The sequence below is a fragment of the Triticum dicoccoides genome, chromosome 3A, assembly GCF_002162155.2.
Source record: "Triticum dicoccoides isolate Atlit2015 ecotype Zavitan chromosome 3A, WEW_v2.0, whole genome shotgun sequence".
NCBI classification, from domain to species: Eukaryota; Viridiplantae; Streptophyta; class Magnoliopsida; order Poales; family Poaceae; genus Triticum; species Triticum dicoccoides.
Window position 1 is genome coordinate 497827462 of NC_041384.1, and position 11766 is coordinate 497839227.

At 43.0% G+C, this 11766-nt stretch overlaps 2 protein-coding genes across 4 annotated transcripts; both read left to right on the top strand.

Moving 5' to 3' along the window:
- The first annotated feature begins 3442 nt into the window (after positions 1–3442).
- On the top strand, positions 3443–7180 carry LOC119268777 (caffeoylshikimate esterase-like). Of its 3 annotated transcripts, none has more exons than XR_005133302.1 (9): positions 3443–3830; positions 4339–4368; positions 4734–4863; positions 4951–5097; positions 5190–5320; positions 5806–5943; positions 6255–6353; positions 6498–6837; positions 7041–7180. XR_005133302.1 is itself a non-coding variant. In XM_037550482.1 (8 exons), the coding sequence occupies exons 1-8, from the start codon at positions 3585–3587 to the stop codon at positions 6705–6707; spliced, it is 1131 nt and encodes a 376-aa protein (XP_037406379.1). In that variant the 5' UTR covers positions 3443–3584; the 3' UTR covers positions 6708–7028. The 3 variants fall into 3 exon arrangements, 1 of the variants encoding a protein (XP_037406379.1); XR_005133303.1 differs by having other exon boundaries at positions 7050–7180; XM_037550482.1 differs by lacking the exon at positions 7041–7180 and having other exon boundaries at positions 6498–7028.
- Positions 7181–8233: 1053 nt separating this feature from the next.
- LOC119268778 (IST1-like protein) lies at positions 8234–11354 on the top strand. The gene is made up of 6 exons (XM_037550483.1): positions 8234–8385; positions 9121–9253; positions 9341–9444; positions 9568–9739; positions 9843–9983; positions 10745–11354. The coding sequence occupies exons 1-6, from the start codon at positions 8333–8335 to the stop codon at positions 11099–11101; spliced, it is 960 nt and encodes a 319-aa protein (XP_037406380.1). The 5' UTR covers positions 8234–8332; the 3' UTR covers positions 11102–11354.
- The last annotated feature ends 412 nt before the right edge of the window (positions 11355–11766 follow it).

Genomic DNA, 11766 nt, shown 5'->3' on the forward strand with positions numbered 1-11766 from the left:
ACCTCATACCAGAACTGTTTTGTTTTCTTGGTGCCCCCGTTTGCTTGCGCTAGCTGTACGAGGATAGCCGAGTGATCAGAGGTTGCAACAGTTACGTGTTCCACAACCACAGTTGGGAACAGCCCACACTAGTCAACCGAGCCAAGGGCCTTGTCTAGTCTTACACGGGTATACGATCCTCCCGTGACTTTCTTCTCATAGGTCCACTTAGCTCCCTTGAAACCAAGATCAATCAAGCCACATACGTCAACCGCATATCTGAATCCTTGTATTTGTGATTGGCTCCTTGAACCAATTCCTTCATGTTCATCATGCCTCAACACTTCGTTGAAATCCCCTATACAAACCCATGGAAGATCATGGAGGGTGGACAGGTTCTTCATGGTGGTCCAAGTGTGATGACGAAGATGGGTCTGTGCTTCACCATAGAAACACGAAAGCCTCCAAGGTTGATCACCCACACCAGTAATATTACAATCAATATGATACTTTGAGTAACCCAAAATCTCATTCTTTATTTCATCATTCCAAAAAATAGCTAATCCTCCACTTCTACCAGAGGCATCAACAGCAAAGGAATTATCATAGCCTAAAGTACTTTTTAAATTTTCCGCTCTCTCCCCACTAATTTGGGTTTCAACTATACAAAGTACTCTAGGGGCAAACTTATTCACGAGTTCGCGAAGCTCTTGAACTGTCGGGGCGTTGCCAATCCCCCGGTAGTTCCAGCTTAACAGATTCATTGCGTTCGGCGGTCCTCCGTCGCGGAGGCCGTCGATCTCGCATCCGAGCCTTTCCCCCCATTGGGGGTCTTCTTCACTATGATTGTACTAGTCTTCTCTGTCAAATTTCCTCCTTTGTCAAGTTGTCCCATGAGTTTGGACCGCTTAGGATCCTGTTTGGGAGGAGGGTTGACTAGCACCGTCCCCCCATCTGCCTTTGCCGCCACTACCAGCTCCAGCCCCAAAGCAGCCTTGGGAACCGACGAGCCCGCAACTTGGTCCGACGGGCGCTTCCTGTTAGCGTCAGTCACCTCCACATCCATCCCCTGTTGATTCTGACTGCCCTGATGGCTTGACTCCGAGAAGGGCGCAACCGGCTCGTCCCTATTTTGTTCCTTCTCATTTCTGTTCCGACGGTGTGTGCCCCAGGCAGTTGCCGCAGGAGCTCGCACATTTTTGAAAACCAGGGCCGAAGAAGGATGCACCCCATCACCATGTTCTTTGAATTCGTGGCCTATCATAGCACATACCTGGCACCAATCAGGCAAACGTTCGTACTTGACGGCGAAGATCTCCCTCTCACCACCACGGATCAGAGATATGGCTTTCTTCAGCGGGTTCCGAACATCAAGCCTGACCCTGACCCTATAGAAGTTTCCTTCAAAGTCAAAGGAGGACGGTTCTGAATTAACAAACTCTCCAATCTTTGAGGCTAAAGCCTTCACTTTCCCATGATAAGCAATTTGGAGCTCGATGATCCGCGCCCAGATCTCAATAGTATAGAGCTCGATCGAGGAGGGCTGTGTGTAACCATCATATGGGGCGATAACAACTGGATTGCCCCGGAAATGCCAAGGTCCGCCCTGTGTGACACGTTCCCAATCCCCCAAGCAATCAAATTGCATCTGGAACAAGTTTTCCTCCAAGGTTTTGATCTTGACTGGCCTGGCTAAGTCCCATGTCGATCGCATGTTGCGGAAGAACTAGTAGTTACTAAACCCTTTGTCCATGTGAACTCGGGCTAGGATCATCCACCGGAGTTTCTCCTCCGCCGGGGCATCATCATCCTCAAATATCACATCATCAAGATCATCTTCTTTGAGGGCCAACTCCTGCATCATCTCCTCCAGGTTGCCTTTTCCTTTACGATCAGACGCCGAAGAACTTCCATGGTTTGCCATCACGTGCCGTCGGCGGAAAAAACCGATCGCCACGGAGTAAAACCCTAACCCTTGCGCGGTAGAAGATCGTTCCAAGACCGGGGAGGCAGACTGCGCTACCCCCACGGCGGCCCGAGATCGGATCCCGGCCCCGCCGGAGAGAAGGGAGGTAAGATCTCAACGTCTCCTTGCTTATTGCAAGATCGAGCGTCCGCTCGCGTTAGGCACCGCTATAACTTAGCCAGCCCAGGTAGCATGCAGGTTAGTTCATTTTTTCCTGTTTTTTCATTCATTTGTTTTATGTTTTATTTCTTATTTTCTAAAATATTGTAAATACATTTATTCCAAAACATAAAACTAAGTAAATAAACAAGAAACCATCTATTTGAAAATTGTTAATGCAATGCAAAAAGTAGGTCCATAGCACTATTTTTGTGACATTTTAAAAAAGTTTGATAGCACTATTTTAATCAATCTATTTTGAATTCTATGAAAAAATAAACGTTGATAGCACTATTTTTTTGTGAAATTTAAAAGATGTTCAAGCATTTAAAATAAATGTATATGACATTTTCAAAACATGTTTGTACAATCTATTTTTTTGTTTAAATAAAAAATGTTTAGTGATATTAAAAAAAGTAGGTTAGATCTTAAAAAATGTTCACATGTTCAAAATTATGTTCATGAAATTTTGTAAGAATGTTTGTACAATATAAAAAAATCTTATTTTTTTGGAAAATCAAACTATATATGGAAGATGTTCTATTCGAAAAAATTATGAGAAAACAAGTGTTTGGAAAAAATGGGAATAATGTATTTGAAAAATGTTGAAAGTGTATAAAAATGTTGTATATATGTATAAAAATGTACGATGTGTATGAAAAGTAGAGATAAAAGTTATTTGCAAAAACGTGAGTCATGTATGTTAAAAATTTACAAGAAAACATTCCTGATGTATAGGGAAAATGTAGACATGTGTTGAAAAAAAAGGAAAGAGGGAAAAGTGGTTGTATAATTTAAACAATGTTTACTGCTATTAAAAAATGTTGAATATATTTTTGAAAAAGGTTTAACATGTATTGTAAAAAAATATACACCATGTATTTAAAAATAGTCAATGCGATAAAAAATAATGTTCCACATGTACAGTAAAAATGTACATTTTGTAGAAGTAGACATGTCTAGAAAAAATAAAAAAAAGCAGAGAAAACCGGTGAAAAACTGGCATAAAACCCAAAAAAACTGTTTAAGAGACAAAGGAAAACCAAGAAATCATGAAAAAAACGGTTTAGACAGAAGAAAACGCGAAAAACCGGTGATGAAACAAAAAAAAGAAGGAAAAAAGAAAATAAAAAAACTGAAGAAAACAATGTGGGCCGGACCAAGACCCCGGGCGCCAGAGGCGGGAGGCTGTCAGCCCATTACTACAAAGCGACCGAGCAGCCTGGCCTTTAAGAAGCACCGTGGACACGGCCCGGTCCAGGTCAAAGCCCATTCAATCACACGCTCACCGTCAAATCGTCGAACAAATCGTCGAACAAAGGGAAAGCCCTCTTCCAGCTCCAAGCCGGCAGTCTCGACAAGGAGACGAGGCCACCAACCTGCCCAACTCCCCCCCTGTCCCTCTCCCTCTCCTCTCAGAGTCTGTAGGTACTCAAGTGTCCTACTGCCCACCGCGCCGCTCGACTCGAGCAAGCATCACATGGCGGCGATCTCGCAGTTGCAGCGCGTCGCGGGGCCGCGCCATGCCGGGGCGCCGCGGCCGGGGAGAGTGAGGCGCGCGTCGGTCGCGGTCGCCGCGGGCAAGGCGCCGTTGCCGCGGCTGGAGGGCGCCAGCGAGGAGCTGAGGGCCGCCGCGGCGCAGAGCCTCGACTGGGCGCCGGCGCGCCGGCGCGTGCGCGGCGCCTTCGCGCCCGTGCTCCCCACGCTCGACCACTGCCTGTTCAAGGTCCCGCCTCTGCTCCCTGTCCCCCTTTGCTTGGGGCGGCTGTGTTTGATCCTCTTTCACTAGCTCACCACGTGCTTGCTTCAGTGAAGGATCCGAATGGTCAAAAGTAGTCAAACATGTTTCAAGCCGCCCAGTAGTCGAGACTCGAGACTAGAACTCACACGCAGTGCCATTTCTGATCTGAAATTACTCATGATTTCGGAACGTGTGTGTTGTTTTGTATAGTTGTACTGCGTCTGCGCCACTCGTGTCTAGGTTTGCGATAAGCAAATGGGCAGCACTACACTTGAATGCACATTGTATGTAGTTGCTCTGTTGCTTGAGCCACGATCTTGTTCCGAAGGTGATAGGTTCTGTAGCGTATGTATGTCATCTGAGGGTTGCAACATATTTCTTCGGTATTGTTGATATGATCTCCGAATATTCAATCCCTATTATCTCCAATTGATATGCGATGTCTGTTGGTCTTTACTTTCTCACCTTTTGTCTCCTACTTCTCATTCTGTAGATGGCGCCCAAGGGAATCCAGATGGAGGAGGTAAACATGATGGGGATTCTGAATTGACCTTCCCTTGTATACAGGCTGTTTGTATTTGGTTCAAGTAGTTCCCTGGCGGAAATGCAATATATCTGTTACACAAGTGTATCTGTGAGACAGTGACACAAACATCTTCTCCTATTGTAAAGCTGGAAAGATGGCATCTATCAAAAGACTGGTATCTTAAGCTAGTAATATCAGGTACACGCCCATGGAGTATTGAGAAACTAAGGAACTGCAAGGAGCGGCATGATTGTGTTACTTGCAGCTAGCCTAAAAACGAAACTAACATTAGCAGGCACTTTGAATCTTTATGAACTGTTTTATAGCTTCTTTTCCTTAAGTGGTAGTGCCCGTTTCTGTAGAATTTTGAGACCAATTCAAAGGGGGTTGAAATATTCTGGAAGAGTTGGCTGCCTAGGGAGGGCACTCCCACCAAGGCAGCGCTTTTCTTCTGCCATGGGTATGGAGATACCTGCACTTTCTTTTTTGAAGGTGATTACTCTTCTGTTATGTTCCCTGTTGAGTTCTCTTTGCTTCACCTTTTTCTTTATCTATATCTTACTAGCTTGGAAATATCAGGGGTCGCTAAGAGAATAGCTGCTGCTGGATATGCAGTATATGCCATGGATTATCCTGGTTTTGGATTATCTTATGGTCTTCATGGCTACATCGCAAGCTTCGATGGAATGGTCGACCATGTCATTGAACAATATGCAAGAATAAGAGGTTTCTGATGGATGTTTCTTGTAAATGAGGAATATATCTTCTGTGGAACAATATAATATTTTCATCATAATGCAATGATTTCTAATGTTTAGGAAGGAAAGACGTGCAAGGGCTCCCACACTTTCTCTTGGGGCAGTCAATGGGAGGTGCGGTTGCTCTGAAAGTACACTTAAAGCAACCAAAAGAATGGGATGGAGTGCTTCTTGTTGCGCCTATGTGCAAGGTAAATAAAGAACTCTTGATGAAACTCGTCAAATCTAGCATCCCATTACATTCTCTTGTTTGGAGATAAGCTGCATTATAAAACTCTAAATGTAACTCATCAAATCTAGCATCGCATTACATTCTCTTGTTTGGAGCTAAGCCACTGTTTAGTGTTTACAACCTTTCTGATGGCAACTTATGCTTTTGTAACTGTATTAATCTAATTGCGTTGAGTCAGCACTTGATGATACTAACTTAGTCAAGTAAATTTAAAGTTTACTTGAATATACAGTAGCAATCTGCAAGACATCCATCTTTACTTCGTGTTATAACAACCAGTTATGATCATGCATGAACAGAAAATCAGAATAAAGTGATACTGTATTTATCAACAAAAAAGTTATATGGAGGACCTCCTTTATACTATTGTTGCATCTATTTGAACTAATGACATTGGGTGCATTCACAATCTTTATTAGAAAGCTCTGACTTCTATTTGGCAAGATTTCAGAAGATGTAACACCACCAGCGCTAGTGTTGAAGGCATTGAGCATATTATCATGCCTTCTTCCAGAAGCAAAGTTATTTCCGCAAAAGGACATAGGAGATTTGGGATTCAGGGATCCAGTGAAAAGAAAATTAGTAAGTACCTTGACCATGTCCTTTTATTCTTCAACTTGGTTTGTTTCAAGGCAATGCAATACCTAGTATGTCGCACATTATCCAAGTAGTGGCACCTGTCTTAGTTGTTTGTACTTAATAATATTCCACATTCGTTGGTTCATTTGTGGCAAGGTACTTGGTTTTTCTACATTTGCCCCTCTAGTGCACATTTTTGTTGTAATCAGATAACTTATTGCAACAATGAGCCTCTTTAAAAGGAATTGTATAACATGGCTGGTTGAAATACTGAAATGCTATAGATCATGATCATCTCTGTTTTCACTTCTCAGTGTGAGTACAACGCGATATCATATAATGACCAGATGAGGTTGAGGACAGCAGTTGAACTTTTGAAGGCTACAAAGGACATCGAATCCCAATTGGAAAAAGTCAGTACCATTTGCACCTTTTTCTCATGTACCTGATTTCCTTCTCAATGTTATTTGAGCATCACCTGAATCAAGAAGCAACCATTGTCATTTCTTCTTATTCTGGGAGTACCTAAAATGTAGAACACTTTGTACATGTTGCAGATTTGTTCTCCATTGTTGATTCTTCATGGAGCAGCAGACCAGGTAACCGACCCTCGTGTGAGTCAATTTCTGTACGAGAAGGCCAACACGAAAGACAAGACCCTGAAGCTCTATGAAGGTGCCTACCACTCTATCCTAGAGGGAGAGCCTGATGACCGGATTTCAACCGCCATCAAGGACATCATTTCGTGGCTGGATTCACACTGTTGAATACCATTGTGCATTGTCTCGTTTCTTTTTTGGGAAATGCATGGTTTCGTTGATCGACACCATTCTGGTCCACTTAACATTGGATGAATCAAATAAAAAAACTCAGTGTCTGAGGCCTTCACTTAATTAGGTGAGCATGGAATTCTCTGCTGCTTAGTTTCAGGAACATGCTGTACAGAGATTTTCTCCCCCATTTTCTGGAACTCCAGTTTCACGTTTTCATTAATTTGTTAGCAGTCGGCTATTTGATGCCGTTAGCAGGGGCTATGTATTTGTTGTCTTTTTGTTCTTTGATGTTTTAGTTGTTAATTGTGAACACCATTTTTCATTTAGCATTTCCAGGGCATCGAGAGAACAAAAGTAAACTTGCGTCATGGATTCTGCTGTTCCTACGGAAGAGACAATGAAGATTGGTGTTCTTGAAGCGACACGAGCCAAGAAAGTTAGCCATCTAGGGCGTGGACTTTTTGCTCCCGTGCTCAAATGCACATTCGTGAACAGTAAACATAAAAAAAATTAAGCAATTAAAAAATTCTGGATTTTTTCCACCAAACATTGTTGACTGTTCTAGATATGTGCAAATTTTCATGAAGAAGCGTGGGCGAAAAAAATTGAAGCTCCAAAAAGACTATTTTTTTTCTCAGGCCTCAAAGAATATCATTTCATCATAAAAAATTGCATGTAGTAATAAGAAAACTAAGCAATTTATTGTAAAAGACTTTCAAAATAATTTGTTTTTTACTTTACTGTTCATAGAGGAGCATTTGAGCTCTGGATTAGAAGAGCACTTTTAATCTAGTGTTCGGTTTATTAGAGCATCTACATCCAGAAGTAGCAAAATCTGGCCCCCAAATGCCCCCCGACGCATCCGCGGGTATTGACCGAACAACACAACAAAAATAGTTTTCATTGCCGGATACCCCATTTGCAAATCCTTATATCCATATTATTACATGCACATGAAATCTAATCTAAAGCTAGGCCCGTTTGGCTCCGCCGTGCCCATGTCCAGCGGCTGCGCCCGCTCAAATGTTGGTCCGGCCACCAGCGAGGTAGAGTAGGCTAGGCCATGCACCTACTCACGGTAGTCGAGGCCTCATTGTCTCCCATGTCCTACTCTTTCTCGGTGGGTCGTCGGCGGCTAGGGCGGCGCAGCTGGCGGCGGGGTTGCGACAGGGGCGGGGATGGACGAACGGGCGACGGCGGCAGCGTTTACAGGCAGAAATCGCCGGCGGCGGGCTGGCGGGCGAACAAAAACTAAATGAACGGTTGGGTGCTTGATGCGCGACTGATCACTGGGAGGTGGAGATGCAAATTTGAATCTCCAAGTGTTGTATTTTACATTATTTGGAGGAGGTGATGGCATCTGCATAATCTATTAGAGCAGCGTTTTTTTGGCCTCGGAAACGTATAAGTTAGTTATTTTTGCATCTGCATCTTCTATTGCTCTAGCGACTGTGCTTTAATAGTAGAGATAGAGATGGGGCAAAAAAGGATCTGGCGTATGGTGTAAACTATAAAAACAATCAAGTAAAGGGGCACACCTGCAAATATACACGGAACAGCTTCTTTCCCCTTCGTCTTCGTCTTCGCCGGGTCAGGTGGATCAGCGGCCGGCACTGACGATGTCGTCCCTCAACTCGCTCTTCAACCGCTCCTCCCCCTTCGGCACCAAATGGTTCGCTTCCCTCTCAGATCCCATCACTACCCGCTTTTCCTACAGTTCCTATTATCGGTTTTCGTCAGCGATCCTAGGATCGGCGGGTTTCGCTGTGATTATTAGGAGTTCTAGATTTAGAATTCCGCTCAGGAAGATGTTCGGCGGATGGCCTGTGTGGCGATGGGGAAAAGGTAGCACTAGGGCATCTGGATCCTTGGGCGGTGAATTACTGTTGCTGGATGGGGTATATTAGAGCTTCGTAGGAAAATTTTGAAGTGGTAACATGATCCATATCAGGCTCAATATTGCAAAAATCTTATGACAGTTTCGTTTGATACATGGCATATATGAGTATAAAAGTCACCAGAACTGGATTGAGCTAACAAAACTGAACAAATACAAGTATCTGCGTGTTATCTCCACTGGGTCCCAGGGTGGTTTTGCATAACAGTTTACAGTTACTATAGGAGTAATAAAAGAATCCATCGACTTCAGCCTGTTCACTACTATAAGTTGTTCTAACTTTTTTCTGATTCGGATGTAGACGCATTTTAGTGTGTTTGTTCACTCATTTCGGTCCATATGTACTCCATATTGAAATATCCAAAACATCTTATATTTGTGAGCGGAGGGAGTACTAGTCAATTCTTACCATAACCATTCCATGTTTCATACCGCTCTTACGTTGTTACCGGAGAGGCAGTCTTGCTTTATTTATGCCCATAATTAACAGAAGTTCCCAACTTTGTGTAGCAAAACATGCTTGAATTTGATCATTTCGAGGATCAAGCTGCTGCGCAATAGGAGGGAGATGCAACTGATAAATATGCGCAAAGAGATGGTTCAATATCTTCAGACAGGCCAGGAGTCTATTGCGAGGATTCGGGTAACTTAGATTTACAGCTATATTTGTTTCCCAAGGTTCCGATCTTCTCCTTCATGCAGTTCTCTAACATGCCATTATTAATAATAGGTGGAGCATATTATTCGGGAGCAAAATATATTGGCTGCCTATGAGATTGTTGAGCTTTTCTGTGAATTTGTTCTGGCACGAGTCCCTATTGTTGAGGCCCAAAAGTAGGTAGTGATTTATCAAATCTGATCTTACTAAAATACATGTTACTATGTAGATATCACAATTCTTTGTTTCTCTCACTTAATAGAATATGATTAACAGCTACTGGTTTTATGATGGAACAGGGAATGCCCCATAGAATTGAGAGAAGCAATAGCTAGTATAATCTTTGCATCAGGAAGATGCTCAGACTTGCCTGAGCTAATGCATCTCCGTAATTTGTTTACCACCAAGTATGGGAAGGAGTTTGTTGCTGCTGCTATGGAATTGCGCCCTGATTGCGGTGTTAATCGCACAGTAAGAAGATCTCCGATATAATCTTTCCTTCAGAAATCCACGTTATGTTGCTTGCGAATCAAGCGTCTTGTGCAATTTCACTATTTGAGCATTGTGTATGCAGATAATTGAGAAGCTTTCAGTTAAGGCTCCATCAGCGGAATCAAAGTTGAAGGTTTTGAAAGCTATTGCTCACGAGTACAACCTTGATTGGGATTCATCTAATACCGAAGCAGAATTTAATAAGAAGTATGAAGATCTGCTGGTAATATATGCTATCCTTTTGTTTATTTCCTAATTATTAGACATAATGCTAATGGATGTACTGTTTCATAAGCGAGCTTTAAAATTATGTGTTCTATCACTACTTCCTAAAATGAAATAAACTGTCATGCTGGAAGAACTGCTCATTTTAACATCTCGATGGACTTGACATGGATACACTGACATTTTAAAACTCCACTCACTAGTGTTTCAGTTGATTTTTTTTAAAGGAATCTGCATACGTGCCCTTCCTGACATATGATTGCAGATACTAAGAAGCCTTTTGTTCCTTTTTAATGTTTTTTTTGCGATTTAACTTTCATGTTTTTCATGGTGGGTGCATTATGTGTGCACCTATTTTTATCTATATCTTGTAAACTATTCCCTTCATGTATCATTGTTTGGTCCCATCCTTGCCTCAGTAGTCCTTGTTCACAGAAGATGTCTATTGCTATGTAGAAGTCTACAGTGTATAGGTTGATTCTGATTCTTATACGGTGACAGCTGAGGGTTTACGGACATAATGTCTTGATGCTACAAAGTTCTTCGGTTGCTTACCTGGAAGACTGGGGGACAACATTTTGAACTGTTTGGTGCAATTGATTAAGGAAAGTTATAGGAAGAATAAAAAAAGAAGTCACAGACGCCTCAAAAATAGCAACAAAGAAATCAGAGAACTTATTTCAAGCCTCTGTTTATGTCTACAGTTAGCTCATCTGAAAAACTAGAAATTCACTTCATTTGTTATGTGCTTGTCTGCAGGACGATTCAGGATCATCAGTCCGCCAAGTCCAAACACCTACAACTGAGAGCTCTCCAGCCTCTTCCATTTCCAAAGATAAGCCATCGATTCTACCTGTCAACGACACAAGCAAAAACAAAACTCCCGAGTCCCCAAAGTCACCTGCTGTGAGTTCAAGAGCATATGCTGCCACCAAGAGTAATGTGGGCAGTCAAGAGCATCAGCCCCCTGCTGCGGAGAGATCATCCTATGCTGGTCCAGGCTCGTCGGACGTGCTAGAAAAGGCCCGAGCTGCCATTGCTGCCGCCACCCGTGCCTCCGCCGCCGCCCGTGCAGCAGCAGAGCTTGTTAACAAGGTTAAAGTTACAACTCAATGATCTATGCCTGCCGTGGAGGCGTGATTTGACAACTGTTCCCTTGCATAACAATTATGTCATGTGTGTTCCTCTGTAAGTGCGTTCGGTTTTATGTACAACTTTTCTTTCATGGACCTTGAATTTTAGTAGATCATAGCAGTGGTGAGAACCAATGTCCTAGCATTCTGCAGCACGAAGGACATCTATCGCTCTTTCAGTCACAAAGTCTCTATGTACATTTGGCTGATTGATGTTATTCTCATTGTTGAGGAAATCGTTAACTGGTAGCTTCTCGGTTGGCTAGCGAGTAGGGGATTAATCGGCTAATCGGCAAGTTAATCGGCCATCTAATCAATTAATCGGACGATTTTTCGGTTTATTGGCTACTCGGTGATCCTATGAGTAGGAATTAATCGGCAAGTTAACTGGTTAATCGGATGAATTCTTGAACAGGGGTTATTCTAATTGGCACCCTCATTCTGTGGTGAAAATACACGCGCTTTTTGGAGTCTTGATGCAAACCATGGTCAAAACCCTCGATTCCACCCTGTTCTGCTGCTGCTCCCGCTCTCTGGAAGGCTGGAACACCCTAACCTCGAATCCATGGCTGTTCGGCCTTGCCAGAGCCGTCAGCCAGCTCTTCACTATAGAAGGGAGTACTAGCCTGGACGCGGACGTTTGGTTCC